This window comes from Bombus impatiens, unplaced genomic scaffold (assembly GCF_000188095.3).
Source record: "Bombus impatiens unplaced genomic scaffold, BIMP_2.2 scf_0640, whole genome shotgun sequence".
Lineage (NCBI taxonomy): Eukaryota > Metazoa > Arthropoda > Insecta > Hymenoptera > Apidae > Bombus > Bombus impatiens.
Window position 1 is genome coordinate 1,809,269 of NT_177059.1, and position 20,651 is coordinate 1,829,919.

The window sequence follows — 20,651 nt, forward strand, 5'->3', positions numbered from 1 at the left end:
AATTTTTTTTTTTTTTTTTTTTTTTTTTTTTTGGTAGAGCGATATATATTTGTATAAAATGAATTCGTCGATCTTACTAATCTTCTAATCGGTTTACTTTCTTTAAGGATCAATTTGAAATTTCATTGATCGTGACGAATTTTTTGATTAATTTTCTTGGTTTAATTCCAGCCGATCGCAACTCAAATTTGTTGACTTTGTCAATTGGTGGTTAATTAAAATTTTTCTGTCAACTCAGATATTCGAAGATGCGTACACGAAAGAGGGCATATCTTCCTATCAACGTGTATCAATAGTATAAAATAGATACTTCGTAAGATAAAAACTTCTATCTTCAGTCTTTAACTGCCACGTTAAGAAAATATTATCTTCTCCGTTTTCTTTTCTGTTTACTTAAATTGTGCCAAAACATTAATAATTAAAATGAAAAGCGGTAATCGGCGCGATACTTGCCATGCGTAAAAACTACTATCGTAGCATCGCTATTTAAAAGTCACGTAGGTATAGAGAGAATTGAATAATAATGATCGAGTGATGTCAATTTTATGCTTGATGCATATTATAGAAAATCGTAAAAAATGAATATAACGAAGGAAGCTATTGCGCGTAATAGTAAGATTACCCTAATTTTATATTTATATATTATATGTATCGTTATTTTAAGTAATAAAACGTATTAAGTAATTATTCAAATTGGTGTATTTACTCGAGCCATAAAATCGATCGAAGTGATCGAATTGAACGGAGAACGAGCAACTTGAACCTTTAGCCATCGAATGGATCCGAAAGATTCAAAGTGCCAAAGTAGATGGATGGTGTTTTTTTTTTTTTTTTTTGTAGAAGGATAATCAGAGATATCGCTAGACGCGATATCCAAAGGAAAATAAAGCACATGAAAACTAATTACAGTTTAATGATCAAACCCGCGCGGACCAGGCGCGAATTTCCAAAATAAATGTACACGTGAGAGATCGATATTATATTTATATTTATAAAATTATTCATCATTAGAAAGCACATATGATCTATCTATATGACGTAATTCACTACGCACACACGCGTACAAGCATGCCTACGAGCGCACGCACGCACAAAGAGAAAAAAACACGCAGAGCCGCACGCACACCGTGAAATACCATTCATTCTTCGTCGCGCACGCAGGCGTAAGCACACACATACACACACGCGCGAGCATACATACACATGTACGTGGGCGCGCGTGTGCGCCACACACACACACACACACAAAATAACCGCTGTGTGAACGGCGACGCGCGACTAACGAAACGAGTATACATGTCTATGTATGCACGTGTACATATTCAGAGTACCTCACGAATGTGTTTTATAGGGTTTTCATATCTTTTGTGTTCTTCTTCATTTTTTTTTTTTTTTGTCGTTTTGTTTTTTATTTTACGCAACTCTTTGTAACTGCCCGAATAATTGGAAGAAAGTGCAACAGAGATGAGCAGGCCAGTGTCATCACAGCAATTAATTATACTCGTTAAATATCGATCTTCGTCCTTCCAAATCGTTTCTCTTTGTTTTCTTCTACACAGACCTCTTTTTCTTTTTACGCGTACAGCGTCATATTCTTCTTCCATATTCGTTTAAATAGTACGTCCTTTTATCTTCTTCGGTTACCACATTTTGCTCTCCGCATCGATCATCGATTCTTACGATCTAAACGTAACCTCCAGAACGGTAACATCCCTTTTATTAATAAAATCATTAAAAACTACAAACGCTCGATAAAATTGTGCCATAAAAAAAAAAGGAGAAAAAAAACGAATTCCTAACATAAGAGACACTCAAACAGACAATCACGTTAAACTTGATCAACAACCTCCCCGCATATCTTTGCACCTTTTCTACGAACACGTGCCTTAAAATCGAACCTAAAAAAACAGAATATATTAACAAAAGAACGAATGCTGGGGAGAATAATAAAAAATCTTGGCGACGAACAATTTGGATTAAAAAAATACATGTTATATATATATATGTATATCGCATTAAAACAGCTACGCTAAGGGACACTATCCTCGCATTAAAAAAGTGAGAGAAAAACCAAACTTTTAACGCATTCTGGCGCAGACTTCTGGTCACGACGATGAATAGCGACTTCCGTCAAAAACGAAGTACGCTATCACCAAAATTCGCGAGTGTCTACCTCGTGGCAATTTCTTCCAACTTACTTCTTCCGCTGCTTTCTACGCTTATCATTTTTTTTTTTTAACTCTGTTTTTCAATCTTTCTTTTCGTTTAATAATCGGTGAACATCCTGGAAAAATAAGACACTTGCGTGAGATTTCTTTCATATGCATGTATGATATACATATATACACACCGATTGTTTTATGTCGCGCGGCGTGTGTATATATATATACAATAAACGTGAATTAGACGTATTTTCCACATTTTCCTTTGTTTCTTTTTCGTTTCTCTTAATTTCTCTTCGATACATTTTTTCTTTTCTTCTTTTTTTTTCTTTTTTGTTTACTCAATTACGATCAATGCAACAACGGATGTCGTTCGAGAAGTAATTTAGTGTGCATCTCTAAAGACTCGAAAGAGAATTACCGAGCTATGCAAAATAGAAGGATCGATCTCCATTTTTTTCATTTCATCTTCTTCATCCTCTCCACACGTATACATACATATATAAATATACGTAAATTTATATACCGATTATATATAAATAAACGAACGAATCATATGTATATATAACACGATATATAAATCCCTATACATATATATACATATACATTTATACAATATATATATATATGTATATATAAAGGTACTCTTACTATTGAATAGAAATATGCATATTCCAAGTGTTCAATAATATCAATATTGATATAATAATAATTATTATTACAATAATAAAATAATAATAATAATAATAATCCTTAATATTATAATAATATAGTAATTGCAATAAGAATATTGGTAATAGCAATAATCATGATGTCAATAATAATAATAATAATAATAATAATAATAATAATAAAATAAAATAAAATAAAATAATAATAATTATTATATAATAATAATAGTTATAATCATATTAACAACAACAAGTATTCTTTGTCACATTTTGGTTGCGGATTCTTACAATCACAAATATATTATTCATAAATGTAATAGTCAAAACGGATCGTTAAATTAAGAGAATACGTGAAATAGTGCTCTATTTGCTTTCTTTTTTTTCAGCTTCTTCACCGCCTTCTTTATCATACTCTTACTTCATCACTCTTGTGTACAATAATTAAACCTATAAATAGTTCTATGTTCAACAGCCAGTGGTATAATAAAGTATACCTTTGAGGTACCTACGTAGTTTCTTTCAGTGATACCAAATACAATACTGACGGCAATGCGTAGCAACTCTGAACAGAGTTACACGGCCGTCAGTTCATCGTGTCGGTATTATATTTTTAATCATATGTATATATATATATATATATATATGTATATATATATATTTATATTTATTTATTTATATTTATCTATTTATATATACTCAAATATCGTCCGAAGCTGGGTTGCCCCGAGAAAGGCTTTCTTTCTTTCTTTCTTTCTTTCTTTTTTATATATCCATGTATATATATAAAATAAGAACATCGCACTATCGTGCCACGTGCTCCCCGCGCCCAAACCTTCTCTCATCCTCTAACATCGTGGAATCGCGAGATCCATGTTCTCACACCTTTTCTTCCGTTTCTATTCACAAATTTCGATCCACCAATCGCTGTTTGTTCGATCGTTCATCGACACTAATCCACCTTGCCGGTTATTCCTCGCGAAAACTAAGATCATCCGTCTCAACGTCAACGAGGTCAAGGACGACCTAGTAGAATCGTGGAAAAGATCTCGACACAGCCAAACGAAAAACGGAAACGTTTTCGTCTTTGGAGTTCGAGCGAGTTTAACGTCGATGCACTCGGTCGACGTTCCCTGACATCTTGTTCCGCGAGTTCCAGCTGTTCGAAACGCAAAGAGGTCACGGAGAGCACGGCGCAGCGGTCTAACATTTCTTTTCTTTAATTCTTCTTTCGAAATTGTATTTGGTGATACGTATCTGAATACTGACTTCGTGTGTTGCAGCGTTTACATATAATACAATTAGTATCCATTACGTATATGGTGTACATGCGTGCATGTATCATCGTTTTCCATCCAATTTCTTTTCTCTCATTCTCTTGCTTCCCTTTCGTTTTTCGTTCTCATATTCCTTGCTTCCCTTTTCTCCTTCTTCCTGTCTCTGGTTTCGCGTTCAAACGTATATTACATAGATCCCTTTACTGTGCAGAGCGTTGGCCGGCAGTCACTCGGACAACAGTTTCTGTAACAGGGACGACTGGTTCACCTTCGGATCACCTCGAGCTACTTCCTCCATAGAAGTCTGCAAAATGAATTCCGTTTGATTAGTTTCATATGCTTCGTTCTACAGGCTTTTGTAATAAGGTGGTCAATATACCGGCAACCAGTCCTTTCTTTTCCTTTTTTTATTTTTATTTTATTTTATTTACTTTATTTATTTTCTTTTTTCTTTTTTTTTTTCTTAGAAGGTTGCCGTCGTTCAATTCAGAATGTAGAAAAAATTGGACAGAGTACTACGTGACGAAAATTATGAGAATGACGTCGTATTGAATTATGTGAGTTATGTAGTCTGGTTGCATAATGCAGGCTTTTACGTGTGCTATGGTAGGATACAAGATATAAAATAGTTATTTTACTCTGCGTTGGGGAAAATTTGTTTTTATGAAATTATGTGCGTTGCATAATGGAACACCTTTTGAAGTTAAAAAGACATTATTTTAAAAGTAAATCCTTTTGGATATAGGCAAGAAATTGCTAATAGCAAATCTAATATGAAATGAGGAAAAGCAAGCGTCTAAAAGTATAATTGTCTCGGTAAAAGACCGGTGTACATTTTTCAAAATCCTTAAAGCTGTAATACGAGATTTGATAATTGAACTATTGTAAGTTAACTGGCATGAAATTATTCTAAAACAAAGTAATAATAACACAGAAGGAGAATAAATTAAGTGATCTGTCCAAAAGCACCTACATCCTGAATATTTGTAAAAACCCGTGATCGTGACACTACGTATCAAAACTAATGCGTTTCTGTTTTAGTGTTTGCGAGTACTCAAAATTTTTGCGATTATATACCAACTAAAATCAAAGACTCGTATAAAATCAATAAGTTTGTTTAACGCTATATCGCACTAAGCCAGCATATTTTTTTAATTTTTTTTTCTTTTTTTAGTACAAATTTTAAACGCATTCGCTTGTTTTGCCTTGGAAATTGAACTAACGCAATCGTTAGTGATTCTAACGCTGTCGCTGTTTTCCGAAAATTTCCAAATTCGGATCGAACGTTTCTAACTTTGATCGAAGTAAATAAAAAATCGTATTGTATCTCGAGCTTTTTGAGTACTCACACCAGCTCTTCGCTTCTTCTAAAAAGCATAAAACAAACGAATAAAAAAAAAAAAGAATCTCGACAAGTTCTCGACATGGAATCGATCGACGTCGTCTCTGAATTCTAAAACGCTCCTGCGGAGGCAAACGCAAAGTCAAAACTCAAAAGAAAACTGTACTGAAGCCACATATGTTCGCTACACATCCAAAGATCCAATGCACACCAAAGGCCGCTAGTTTAATAACGTAAATAAAAAAAAGTAAAATAAAATAAAAAATAAACAAGGGAAAGGAAGAAAGATTCGCTTTGGCCGGGCGCGAATTAACGATGTTCGTAAAGAATAAGGAGAGAAACGGCGTTTTTTCTCTTTCTTTTTCTATTTATAAGAAGCAGTTATTTTGCGAAACGTTAAAGAAGCTACGTTAAGGGTATCGCAAAATGTCGAAAGATTACTAAACTCGCTTCTGCAGACCCGATCTTTCAACTGGAACGCACATAAAAGAATAGATCGATTAGTTGATCAATGTTTGATCGCGAGCACAATAAGACCGAGATGTTCAAATTAATTGTCAATCATCGAATAGTATTAACGCGTTCAACTCGCAGTAGATCATTTATGCTAAGAAGCAATCTACACGAATAGTTTAAATTCTATCACCACGAATACAACAATTATTTGAACAAGTTATGTCAAGACGAGGAGTTTATACAATTTTTTCCATTTTATCCTCTACTCGAAATTTACTTGAAAATTTACTTTGCGACATTATACGTAATTATACGTAATTACTTTACGTAATTATAAACTCACGAAAAAAATAACAACTCAGAGGCTCGGAAGAAGAGTGTTGCAAGCGATAAAACATAATTCGTGGAAGGTATAGGTAAATTTATGTACAAAAATTTACGCTCGTCCAAAGATAACAATATCTTGCTACACGTGGCTAATTATAAGGACTTGGAAATTCATAAAAAAAAAAAAAAATATCTCCAGCGACTATTTATGTTATCTGTAGAAGAAGCGCACTTATTCCACTTTTCCTCAAAACCCCTCGATCATTTCAACAACTTTTCGCATTTCATCGAACAAAGTTGAAATTGAAATTTACAGCAGCGTAACTTCGCAAAAATTACGTTAATATTACTGTCGTATTGAACACGTTAATCTACGGCTACGCCATCAGAATGATTTGCCATTAACTGGAACGAAATTTCGAAGGAAAATTCGACGAACCGCAACTATTTCGCATTAAAATTAACAATTTCATCGAGGAAATTAATATTCGCGATTGGCCTTCGGAGACTTCCTTCCGCGTTTCCATCGATTTCGTCGGCGTCAGCGTAAAACTTACCGCGAAAATAGTTTTGCTTCATGCAACGAGAGCAATCGGCATATGAGAGAAAAATAGTAGGTATGTAATAAGGAGCTACGCGTTTAGATATCCATTTGGCTCACTGTGAAAAAGCATTACAATACTAAATGTACGTTACACGATACAACAATGGCAGTGTGATTAATATTGATTACTTCGAATGAGCTAAAGCTTACGGCACCATCACCCTGTAGAATGAAGAGGAAACAACGTGTCTCAGCACCCATCGTATTTATGCTTGAAACATCAACAAACAAACAACTACAGCTTTTCTTTCTTAACGAACTAAGGTACAGCAGCCTTAAAAAAAAAAAATGTCACATCAGGCATATACATAAATACAATGCGACAAATATTTTTTGTTACTTCAATTTATTTTACTTTATGTTATTTTACTCGTCTTTTTTGCATTTCGTTTCGTTTGGACAAATATTTTAATTGAAAGCATTTTCGTAAAGCTTCCTCTATATAACGATATTTTTTTTTTTTTTTATTAAAAATCAACCCATATTCTTCTAGATATAGCAACAGAATTGCGTAATAAATTGATAGAAAATGGTATTATGGTTAAAGAGACGTCACTTGTCAAGTAAATAATGAAAAAAAGATCGTTCAAAAAATATTTGCTTTTTGCTTACAATTTTCTTTTTTCTTTCCTTTTCTTTTCTTTTCTTCTCCCGCATATGCTCTAAGTCGTGTCTCTACAATGAGATAAAGATATCAAGTGAAAGTATTGCAGGTTCCCAATTTTTGAAAACGATGACCACGATAAAACATTCTATTGTTATTCTAAATATATACAATAGCACGTTTTTGTACTACACGAATTTATTTTTCAAACAGTTGTAAAATATTCGTTTGAATATTCCTTTGATCGTAAGAAAATTTGAAAAAGCCCTAAAATTTTGAAAAGGAGAAATATAATTTACAAAGAATTTCATTCTTTTATCGAGTAGTCACTGTCGGAAATTAAACGAATCTTCGCGATTATTTGAATTTGATATCTTCATATTTTTGCGTTGCGTTAGTCAGTCGCGAACAACGAGAAATATTTGCGTGGTTACTTGCAATTAATACGATTTAAGAGAATAAACGTTAGTTCTAGAAATTATGCATAGAAATTATACGACGTTTGATCGTAAGAAACGTTAACGCGTTTGATTCGAAAATTTCCAGTCGTTTCTCAAAACTAATTCTCTCGTTTTACAACGACGATATTAGTCAAACTGACAGAGTTATGCAAAGAAGTAAATGTCGCATTTCCTAGTCTCGTAAATTGCCACTGAGTGTAAAACTTGAAACAAGATGCGCCAATGAATAACGCGGATAAAGCGATATTTTGCTGTCTTTTGAACGTGCACAGGAAAACGATATACCAGGCTCGTCGTGATTAATAACCATCGATATTCCAATTTATTGATCCTTCTGCACAGATACTTTTTAATTTTCGATATCTCGCTAGCGTAACTAATCGCTCGTTATTCTTATTATTTTCCTATCTAAAAATTAATTAACCTTGTTTCTTACGTGTACATCTATGTCGTTAGATATAATCGATTACGATAAGATGGCTAAAAATTGTAAGAACTCTTGGCAAATGACAGACGTATGTTTTTCTACTTTCGATGTTCGCTAGTAAGTAATATAATTTCATTTGAATTCGATTGAAATATTACAAACAGATATTGAACTCTGACTAAATTATAGGCGGAACAGAAATGTATGTACAAAGGAATACGAAATACCAATTTTCCTCTGATTACCCAATTAACGTATGCCTCGATTACCTCTGCATCTCTAGATACAGTGGCAACGGAGTAAAGAATAATTAAACGAAACTATAAAAAGGAAGTTAAAAAAACGCGGATGATCACCGTCTGACAAGACGAACAAGCTGGCTTGGTGTACCCTTTGTACGTCCACGCAACTATCAATCGTACAAAGTCGATATAACCGTGTATGCACGCGAAACAGTGGAAAACAAAGAGTCTGTTCAACGAAAGATAAGATATCCGCTCTCGTTTCGTCGGAACTTGGTAGAAAGTAAAAATGTCAAAACAACTTGAAAAGAAAAAAAAGAAGAAAAGGAGTAGAGACGCGAAGACTACCTTGAAAAATACTGTTTCGTGATGCAAAAGATAAATCTCGCTATACACTGCTTAGCTGGTGAGCGCGTCAACGATCTATACAAATATGCAGACGTTATCCTAACGTTACGAACGTATTTACGACTACTACAGTGAAATATGTAAATAAATGTAAATAACGTTCAAAGTGACACATGCAAAAAGAGAGCGCTAAAATACCCCCTACAAGTTTTACGCTCAGTGCGTAGAGAAATAAAAAAAAAAGTACTCGTTAAACATGTCGTGCACATAAGTTCTGAAGCCAAGCGAAGAAGGGAAGACATAGCATACAAAATCAAATGGGAAATAAATGAAAAAAAATTGTATGTATAAAGAGAGAGATAAATAAATAAGTATATATGTATGTATATAATAAATATATAAATGTATACGTAAAAGTAATTGTCGGAAGGGTCTTACCCTGGAGGATGAGGGGGCACTTCCGGCACTCCCAATGGCCCAGCTCTTGGCAGGGCCATCGCTAACCACAGCCTCACCTAGTTAGGACATTGTAACAGTAGGCGTTACCAGCAATCTTTCATTAGAAATAATGCGTTTTCTTACAAGAAGCGGACGTATTCGTGTTCGTGTGTCGGACACATCTTTCGATCCTGTACATATTTATATGTAATAGGCACGTAACTATATCGTCCTCACGCACACGACAGACACGAGCTATAAAACAACTATCGTTCGATTTTTTCCCCGATTCGAATCGTTTACGAAAGAAAAGAATCGATTCTTTGTTTAGTCGAAAGGGACAATTGTATCGAAAGTGAAAGCCGGTACCCACTGTCTGATAGCGATTGATAGATTCGCGTCTCGATCGTGATACTGATGATGAGATATGATAGATACAACCGATGAAATTTGTATAGCGTTGAATCGTCGTGTTTCTGAATATGCTTTTCGACTCGTTCGCGAATAGATTTCGGAAAAGATTCTCGCGGATAGTATTACGCGATCAATTTCTTTGTTTCGCATAGAATTTTACGCAAGAATTTATACACCGTGAAATTTTATGAACGTCAGTTCAGGATTTTCAGGGAAAATTCTTTTCTCAAGTTTTGGAACAAAAACGTTAGATTTATAGAAAATATAATTAAGAAGAAACTGAGAACGGTAGAGAATGTTAATTAAACGCGAACTCTCGACGAAAAAGCAGTTCTATTGGTACCATTTACTGCTGAATCGTAATTTCTTCGCCCCTACAATTTTTAACGTTACATCTATACGTTTTCCTAATATTTTTTAATTTAATGGCAGCTATTAATACAGAGACGATACAGAGAACGAGTTATTCAATTTTTACAACAATATCGGGAATACGTGAAAAAATTAAACGAACGACTATTAAGAAAGTTGTTAAAAAGTGTAATTGAATGAAACGTGATATAAATGAAGCGAAACTTTATGTGAATATATGTAGGATCCCTGTAATACTTTTTCACAGCTTCCAGCACATTATACGCGCTATTTACAACGTACAGAAATAATTATAACGATCAAAGATCAATGAATATACTCCGTAGCGGAACGCGAAATCCAACTTTTTATCAATTTTGTTAATACATCGAGAAACCAATGAACATCATTAGCAATTAATATAATTCCCCCAGTTTTCGAAAAAAAAACAAAAATTTCCGAAAGAAAAAGAAATTAGGTGGAGAACTAATTTCTTTTCCGTTGCTTTTGTTACAAGCTGTTCGACTAAGCCTCTTGACTAACACACGACTTTCGAAAGAGAAAACGTATCTCTTCTTCCGACAGACGTACCTGCAGAAGACATTTCAAACGTCAGACCGAGTGCTTCGAGATCATCCTGAGATACTTGACCAGAAAGGTTGTTCTGAATATTGTTAGGTATCCTTTGTTGTTGCTGTTGTTGCGTTCGTGCGCCAACGATCGCTCTCAGTTCTTGCCTTACGAACTCCGAAGTGCTGCTAGCATTTCCTGTGACAAAACGAAACAGGATTCGTTAGATTTTTAAATACGGACACGCTAAACACGAACCACGATCCTCGTTTTCTTTTTATTCCCTCTTATCTTCTCTCTTTTTCTTTTCCTTTCTCTCGTGTAAACTGACAACTCGATAATTATAATCTTAATTATATCTTAGGTAGTTACTCATAGATCGTGTATTATTGTGCAAGCAATAACGTAAAAGTTAGTCAAAGGTACAGGATGATCGCTTTATTACAAAATGCGGTATTTACAATATTCCGTTGATATAAGTTCGAATAAATGACTTATTCCGAAACATGTCGATACCTGGCCCATCCTTTCCTGGATATCTATCATGATATTTCAAGCATAAGGATGTTGTTGGTGGAAGAAGAGATAGTAAAAAGAGAAAAAAAAAATAATAAATAAAAGTGCTAGGAGACGAAGCTTCGTTCGCTACAGGAGCGCCGTACAAAAAGCTTTGAGTTTTCCTTTTTTTCTGTCTTCTTCTCCTCTTTCTTTTCTTTTCTTTTCTTTCTTTTTTTGTTTTCTTTTTGATTTTTGTTTCAAGGTCACACGTATAAAATAGAGCTTCGAAAAACATTTAACGTAAATTATACTCGACGATGCTTAGTAACACTGCGTTTAGTGACACAATGATTAATCACAAAAGCTCGATGTACTGTACATGAGAATGCGTCGTTGTTAGTAATATCTTCTTAGTCTCGTTATTAAGATATACGTACGGTTCTGAAAACCGTGGACTCACACTTTTTTTTTTTTTTTATTGTACCGTACGGATGAAAGTTCAGTGGAAATTGGAGAATGATTAAAGCGACCAAGTGCTTTTAGTTTTTCGTACATTTCATTCGCGCGCAATTTGATAAAAATATCGAACAAGCTTAAGTTTATCGATGATATTAACATTTTGTGGTAGTACTATTAACAATTGGTACATGTGATTATAATCCTAGAAGATTACTTTTAAGACTAACAATAAGACTACTAAGACTATAAAAAAAATTCAAATAAAAATTAATAATGCGTTAATATGTAGGTATATTCGTAAATTATGAAAAAATTATGAAATAATTAAAATCATAGAATAGAAAAATTCGTTAATATCGATCGGAAGTGAAAACAAAATGGACTATATCGAACCAAAGCAAAGGAAAGAATCGCCCGCATTGATCATGCTCCAATTGTAAAATAACGCAACATATAACGAATGCTACAAACATATAAAAATAATTGATACGCACGAATAAAAATCACGAATGGATCGAAGATCGATGAAGAACATAAACAGGAGAGAAACGAAACAGCATGACATAACAAGCATACAAAATTAAATGTAGACAGTTGAGAATTATGAATAATGATTTTCTCGAGTCAGTATAAATTACACCGATATATGCAAAATTAATTCACTCGAATGTATGCTTCCACAGCGAAATACTTTCACAATCTTAATTAAAATTTATAGACTAAACGATAATGAAATTTTTACATTCGAATTTCAACTAATGTCGAAAATTCATGAAAACAGTACTTTTAACGCTAAACTAAATTTTTAATAAAAAAAAAAAAAAAAAAGAAAAAGCAAAGGAAACTCGCAAGCAATTCGTTTTTACATATTATCATTGTTTTCTTTTCTAATTTCATTGATACAAAAAATTCATTCTTACGATAGGAAGATAATAATACGTTTAATATATTAATATGATAATATATTAGTTGTAACACAAAATTCATATATGTGGTGCAAGTGATAGTGACGCTACTTTACGTGGTCCGGAAGTGCCGGAGGTAGTCACTAAATACATAGTGTAAATACGTTCTGAACCGGAAATGGGCAAATCAGCACTCAAAGAGCTATTTTCAATCGCTCTTTTAATCCTGGCTTAGCGTTCTTTTCTGATCTGTTTTTTAGAAGTATCATTTTCATTTGTGTGCCAAATAACATTCCCAAGTTCAAATGACTTCTATGTACTTAAAGGGAAAAAATGAAATTTTTATAAAAATAATAAAAGATATATATATATGTTTCGGAATAATGAACAAAACAATACGATTCGAAATGCTATATGAGACGACAGGAGTCGTAACACCGGTTAACAGATTTATCTCATAAAAATTGTATTCTATTTTAATCAAATTAAACCATAATTCATTAGAATTGATTATTAAATCGATTTTATGTAAAATAAAATTACAACTACCGTTTCTATCGTTTACTATATTTTCACTATATTTTTATTAGCTGTCTTTTTCACTATGATTATCATTTTTTAGGTAACATCCAGAATACCGTAACTTGTACATGATTTGCCCGCTTCCGTTTCCGGTCCACCTTAAACAGTACGGTGATTTTAACGCATACGAGCCATACGAAAGGTACCTAAAAAGATATGATACAAAGGATAGTCTTTCCTACTGACTTATCTACTATGTCATTACATATAAGTACATCAGTGTCTACAATCACCACAGGAAAGTGTAGTCTCTATATCGCTAAAAAGAGGTAGAGTGCAGAATCGAACATTATGTCTGTATCGCTGAAATTAGTGTGAGAAGGGGTGTATCGCGTAAACGGGGATGAATATGTACTATGTTACATCACGATTCTCGTAAAATACAGATGAATCGATTTACCCCAGAGACACGAGGCATTTTGTCACGTTTTTACAAAATGTACGTGTTTCGACAGACAAACATTTAACACAGTTCTTGGTATGGAAAAGTCTAACTATTTTGCGTCGTTAGGATCACATATGGATTGTTATTCACAGAATGAAAGGATCATCTAATGAGAACATGGTATCGTTGAAGTTAGTTTACAGTTATATAATGGTAGCTGTTTCCCTTATCACATTATCTTGAAAAAATTCGAATACGTCACTCATATGAATATTTAATCTTTTATCTTCAAGCGCAAATACCGGGACTCAATCGAATAGAATTTTCTTCTAACACAGTATAAGTAGCGAGAAAGTAGAAAATAAACTCTTCGCGTCTTTCTGTTATTACAAAGTCGAACGATTAAAAAATATTCTCTTTCTAGCCATCTTTTGGACTATGAAGAAAATGCTCGATTATTAAATCTGTTAACGCGTAAGTATATTTAAATTTTTGCGAAGCTCGTGATTTACAAATCACGATTTTCTTCTCAAGTAACGTATGCGTATCTTCGAATGAAACTGAAGAAACAGAAAAAGGACAGGATCAGAGTGTTCTTTAATTCGTAAATCCATACTACAATGTAAACGAAGAATACATTCCATTGGTATGATTACGAAAATAGTCGGCTCTCAAACTATAAACAAAAGCACCATGCAACATTTAACGCTATTTCGATAGGATACGCTACTCTGCGTTGGCATCTCTTATGAGATACACGACAGGAACGATCGTCAGAAAAGAGACATGAAAAAGAATTATGACGATGGTCTGTTTCACTGATCACTCGAAAAAGCTCGAAACTGAGCAAGACACCAGGAAGTGGACAAAATTGAAAAAGGCAAAGAATCCTTCGAATCTCAAGAATCATAGGAATGCTATTAAACGACAGTGGTTCAGGCATATCTCTATCGTTCCAATTGCAATCTAACAAGCAAGAATGATGTCTCGATGATCTTGATGAATAAAGGCAAATGGAAATGCATGAGAGCAAAACAGTCGTTGAATTCGAGATGGAATGATCCGATTGATTCTAATCAAATCACGAGATATTTCACGGCATCTGATTAGCCACACAGCAAGCACCACTTCCCATATGAGACGTAAAAGAGGAAATATACAGGGCGTCTAAAAAGTGAAGGGGTACATTGAACGCATGAAAAAACGCTGCAGCTTATATGATCGTCGTATTTACAGTTGCTTAGGTAGATACATCGATGGGGTGGATGGTGAATAGAGAATGATGTGCTTTCCCACGTATCAACGAAATAAAAAAAAAAAAAGAAAAAAAGAACACAATATGTCTCATGCCTTTGTAGCCGATCTCGTGACACGAGGTATTTTAGATACAAAGAAGGGCGTATACGGAAGGGGGGGGTGTGATGATGACGAAGTGATGGTCACATGACATTAAGTGGTCACATGACTTACCACCCAATTGGTGATTGACAGGATTACCGGGAGGCAAAGACCTGGCATCCTGCGTGTCCCCAGGCCCTGACGAATAGAGTGGAACAGACGTCCGATCGTAACAGAACTGATTGTTCTGCATGTCAGCAGTGTTGATAGTATTGGCGGTCGTGTGGTATATCATAGAAGAATGTTGTTGGTTGGAGAAGTGTTGTTGGGTATTCGTTACGTTGTGTTGATTGTGAGTCGGTGTTGCCGGGTTGCAACCCGAATGTGGATGACTAGGTGAAAGAAGAGGTTGTTCCTTACTCACTCCGCCGTAGTGCCGGGGCGAACCTACCCCACCTGCAACATCAAGCTTGTCTATCTCCTTGCTTCTTGTAATCTCATAGCAAAAGCGTTTATAGCGCTTCTAGCCAGCTTTCCTCCATGCTCCACTTTGAGATTGGAATACGTCTAATATAATATAATTTTGGTCAAGTTCTTCGTATTCTTCGTTTTATAATATGTAATCGTATGTAACAATACGGATATTAAATGCATGTTACTTTATACTATTGTACTTTATATGCACTATTTCCTCTTTTGTTTGGATTAACATAGAATTATGTTTAAACTCGATTAAATTTTTTTTGATATTTTGTCTCACAATCGTAAATTATTGGTTATATCGGAAACATACTAGAAAAAATTGTTTGTAATATCGTTTTAGTTCCAAGAGAATGTTGGATGTATAATATATAATATATATTGTAAAATCAATGGAAAATGATACCGAAAAAACAAATGTATATTATTTCTTTCTAAAATTAGAACAAGTTGAAAAATACTGATGTAAAAAAATGTCTAATAACTATCTATACACATATCTATCTAATCTAAACGTACTTGTTCCGTTTCTGAACATACAACAGAGAAACACATATTGGAATCGGTTTTATACTTACCTATGTACGCGTCGACAAGATATATATATATTTAGATCACACCTTCTGTTTCGTATTCGTATTATATATATTTATTCGCATAAATACTTAAGATTAATCACACTAATATAGAGTATTGAATATCTTTGACGATACCGACACGACGAACGAAATCACAACGCGATCACCGTCTTAGAGTCTTTCAACGCCTTGCACAGAATACGGGTTCAAGTTAATATATACATTCGCAATTACGCATTGAAGAGTACCTACAAACTTTCTTCTTTAAATGTACAATTCGTAAATACTAACAGTATAATTTTACGTATTACGATCACATAAAAAAAAAAAGATATCACACAACCTATGGAATCGAAGATACACGATTTAAGCGTAATAAATGCACCACTGCGTGATCAGTAGCAACGAACGAAAAAAAGTCTCGTTATAAATATTCGTAATATATAATTACACCGTCAATGAAGAAGAATTCCGAACAGAATATCAACCTACCTGGCAACTGAGTCGTAGCTGAAGGTGTAGAAGTGGTCCGTTGCAACCGATATTGGGTCGAAGGATTTGGAGCACCAGGATTAGGGCCAGGTGGAAATTGGCTGGCTGTGGGGGACGTAGGTGGGGGAAAGGTTTCCGCAGGAAACGGAGACTGCCGAGCAGATGCTGGAGTCCCTGGCGACGGCATTGATCTCTGCTGTTGCTGCAACTGCTGCTGCGCGGTAGGTTGTTGCTGCGATCTCACCTGGTTAACGGTGAATAATCTCGGGGTATTACCATAGTTGCCCTTAATCACAAAACGTAAAAGAAAAATTAAATATTCGTGTCGTACGTAAACAAGGACGTAAATTATATAAACGGGGCACGAAGTAAACAATGGAAATTATTCTAAGAAACGACGCGCACGCGCTCCTCTCGATAAAATAAAAACAAAACTTAAAAATACAAATGAAACTACGCAACAGGCATTTAGGACGCCTTGTCTAATTAAATGACTCTTGAAACGTACTTGCGTCACCCGTGGCGACAACGGCTGAGGGTGGGAAAATGACAAAATACCAGCCGGAGAGTGCGGCGAGAGTCGCGCTGCCACAGACACTTGTTGACCACTGTTAAAATTACTGTTTACGATAGGGCTAGAAACAAACGAAGAATGTAAGATACTTGCTGAATAATTATTAATTTTACTAATTATTAACTTACTGTTGTGGTAACGTTGAAGGATGAGAATACGAATGAGCAAGTCGATGACCGGAAGGCATCTGGACGGATCCCCCATAACCTGGAGACACTTGTGAATCTGGAACACTCGACCGCTGAGAACAATATAATTTATCAATTACGTGTAACAAGTTTGTGATTTTATGTAATGACTCAAGACTAACTCTGTAATTACCTGTAACGATACATTTGGCGCAACAGTATTGTTCAAAAGGTTATCGATATTGTGAATTCCGGTAGTAATTTGGTCCGTAGCTGTAGCATTGGAAGGAATGAGTAACTGCTGTTGCTGCTGTTGCTGCAGCAACCTCTGCTTCAACTGTTGCTGTTGTTGTTGTTGTATCATTTTCGTCCGTTGCTGTTGCATTTGTAATTGCTGCTGTTGCGTGAATTGAGCGGTCGTCTGCCTGACGCCCGGTTGCGTATTAAACCTCATCCTTGACTGTTGTTGATATATCGGTGGTGGCTGGTAACTATGACTCGTCGTTACAGGGGTGGTACCCAACTAAAATTATATCGTTCATAAATATTAATTATTACGACCATGTTATACCGCGTAACGAGTACACACGACAAGTAATATCGATAGAGCTACCAGGACGGTCGATGTTAAAAGTAATATATACATATATTTAGTATATTACGATTATCGCAGACGCGTTATAAAAATACGCGCGAAAAGGATATCAACTTACTGCTGTAGAGTAAGCTGGAGGCGTGCCAGGAATTGTTATGGTGGAAGACGTTGGATTTACGGCAGTCTCGCATAACATCAACGACTTCTGTATCGCGTTAATCGCCATCTTCTCGTTCAACGCGTTGTTTTGCGGTGCTTCGATTGCATCTAGGAGATTTGCTATCGCAGACGAATCTATTAAATAAAAATTATTATCTATAATGATAATTACTTTCGCTGTCACACGCGAACAAATGGCACAAATAACCCCCGTGAGTGTATTAGTTTACTGCTAACGAGTATCTCTCGAACGAAGCATCGTTAAAAGAAAGCAAAATCACAAGGTTTATAATTATGCCGTGACAGCGAAGGTATACAGTTATATATCTAAAATATATTAAACATAAAGGAGTGAAAGACGAGTATATATTAGACACAGTTCATGCGTTTAACGGCAGTAATAATTAATTGTATACCTGTGATAGCTTCATCCGGCACGAACTCGATAACTTGATCTAAGATATCGGAAAGATCAGGATCTGATGACTGGTTATCCCAACCACTGGGATCGGTGCTCGTTTGCCGATACTCCCCGCTGCCCGTAAATTCCGAATCTATTTGACCAATTTGAGGTCTTTGTTGCTATAAACAGGTAACAAGTCTCGTAATTATTTATTCAATTATTCTGTAATTAGACAAAAACCAATATTTTAACAAAAGAGTATAATAAACGATCGAATAATTTTATAATATAAGGAACTGAATATTACCTGACTTAGCATATGAGTGAGGTAGGTATTGGTTGTTTGGCGAGGTAGTTGTCTCGACTGGCTTTGGAGAGGAGTACGTGCGGAAGTAGCGGTAGTCGTAATCGTATTATTGCCACCAACCGACTGCAAGCTGCCACCTGTCCAAGGTTGCTGCTGCTGCTGCTGCTGTTGCTGCTGTTGTTGCTGCTGCTGCTGCTGTTGTTGTTGTTGCTGCTGCTGCTGCTGTTGTTGCTGCTGCTGCTGTTGTTGTGGCTGGGATTGCGGTTGTTGCGACTGTTGCTGTTGCTGTTGGGATTTTAACCCTATGCGAAGCAGCTTGTCCTTACATAAGAGATGACAATATCAATAAATTACATTTATAATAATAAATTATAATAAATTAATAATAATTAATTAATAATAAATTATAAGTGTCTTGTTCACTTCGCAAAGATTAAATGCACGATAGAACTACTTATAATCGAAATATATAATTGAAATATAATTGAAATATTATAATTGATAATAATTGAAAATATTGGCGAATTAACATCAGACTTGGATCATTTTCTAGATAGGCAACTATTTTACTAAGTAAATTATATAATAATGTATAATAAAAAATACATTCTTTCGAACCTAGTAAAATTATCACGATCAGTATAATCAGAAAACTAACACTTCATAAAATTAGAAAATAATTAAACATTTAATTACCTGCGGGGTAGCCGATATCACAGATGCAGGTATTGGTGGGATAGTGGTTGGCTGAGGAGGTTGCTTGGCCAACAACGAAGCCAACATCTTGTTCCTCTCCCAGAGCTTGCTGGTCGCGTTAGTGGACGTGCCAGAAGAAGACACTTGATGCGATCCATCCATGGGCCGTTTCGCGGCAATGTTCACGTCACCATCTTCGCCAGGTCTCTTCTGACCGACTTGAGTGGAACCACCGTGTCCGACATTGTCGCTTGATTGAGACGGCGATGGTGTCGTGTTCCGAAATCCAAGACTTCGCAACAGAGAATCCTCTTCCCGAGTTTGTGATTTACACTATTCGAATTACTTTTTATTAATCAAACTGACACAACATTATCAATTTTTCAATCTTAAACTTTAAAATTTTTTATGTAAAAAGACTCTATAGAAAAGAACCGATGAATTAAAACACCATTATATCGTATAGAATGCAAACGAATAATTTTAAATTGGAATAATTTTGTACATACATATCTATATAGTATCAAACTATATGGAGGCTAAGCTTATCGCTACCTACCTGTTGTTCTTGTACTTTTCTCTCGTCATCTTGGTCTTTCAGAAGCTGTTGCAGAAGTTCGTTCCTCTTCTTTAAGCCAATGCGAGCCTCTTCATCTTCATCGTCGTTCTTTTCGTTCAATAGCTTCAAAAGAAGAGATTACACGAAATAAAATAGTTATACAAAACAAAGTACAATTACTATATAATAGAATATTGCGATCAACCAATAGCTGCCACCCTGTATACTATAACATTTTGATAAAATTACAGATATAATACAGCGTCCATCGACAATATATTATTTAATATATTAACGACTCAATCAGCGAGAAGTGAATTGCTACTTATAAAAGAAAATAGATATATTGGTTGATCACGTCCACTACAAAAGCTAGGGAAACGATAAGGAATTTAAAAACAAAAAAGAGAAAGAAGAAAAAGAAGATAATGCGAAGCAGTTGGAAGCAGTCCGATTGGCACCAGTCCGATACCAGTTGGAATTTCTGGATGCCAATGATCAGCTTGTTTACCTGTAGCAGCATATTATTTCCAAGCGAAGATTTCGAATGCTCCATGCTCGGTTTCGGCATGTTGCTAGGACTCGTGCGCACTTTGTTATTATGCTCGGGATGAAAATCGTCCTCGTCTTGCTGATTCAACAAGATCTTCAATATTCTATGTTTATTTTCTCTCTCCGAATCGTTATTCGCATTGTCCTGACTGTCCTCACTAGCACTAGCCCCCTTGGTCAACAAGTTTCTTAGTCTACCAGACTCGGTGGACACAACACTGTTCTGAGTTTCGATAACGGTCCCGGTGGAGCCAGTTTGGCCAGCCGCGG

General features: G+C 35.2%; 1 protein-coding gene across 1 annotated transcript in view; it reads right to left on the minus strand.

Annotated features, from left to right (window-relative positions):
• Window positions 1-3,208: 3,208 nt before the first annotated feature.
• LOC100747735 (nuclear receptor coactivator 2) overlaps window positions 3,209-20,651 on the minus strand; it is a 132,420-nt gene continuing 114,977 nt past the window's right edge. The window contains 14 exon segments of the mRNA XM_024369768.2: window positions 3,209-4,411; window positions 9,357-9,433; window positions 10,713-10,889; window positions 14,991-15,314; window positions 16,409-16,694; window positions 16,917-17,043; window positions 17,111-17,223; window positions 17,304-17,633; window positions 17,824-17,999; window positions 18,281-18,446; window positions 18,575-18,895; window positions 19,271-19,603; window positions 19,830-19,952; window positions 20,341-20,651. The exon segment at window positions 20,341-20,651 is cut by the window's right edge and continues 1 nt beyond it. Coding sequence (XP_024225536.1) covers window positions 4,334-4,411; window positions 9,357-9,433; window positions 10,713-10,889; window positions 14,991-15,314; window positions 16,409-16,694; window positions 16,917-17,043; window positions 17,111-17,223; window positions 17,304-17,633; window positions 17,824-17,999; window positions 18,281-18,446; window positions 18,575-18,895; window positions 19,271-19,603; window positions 19,830-19,952; window positions 20,341-20,651 — 2,942 coding nt within the window. The 3' untranslated portion in view covers window positions 3,209-4,333.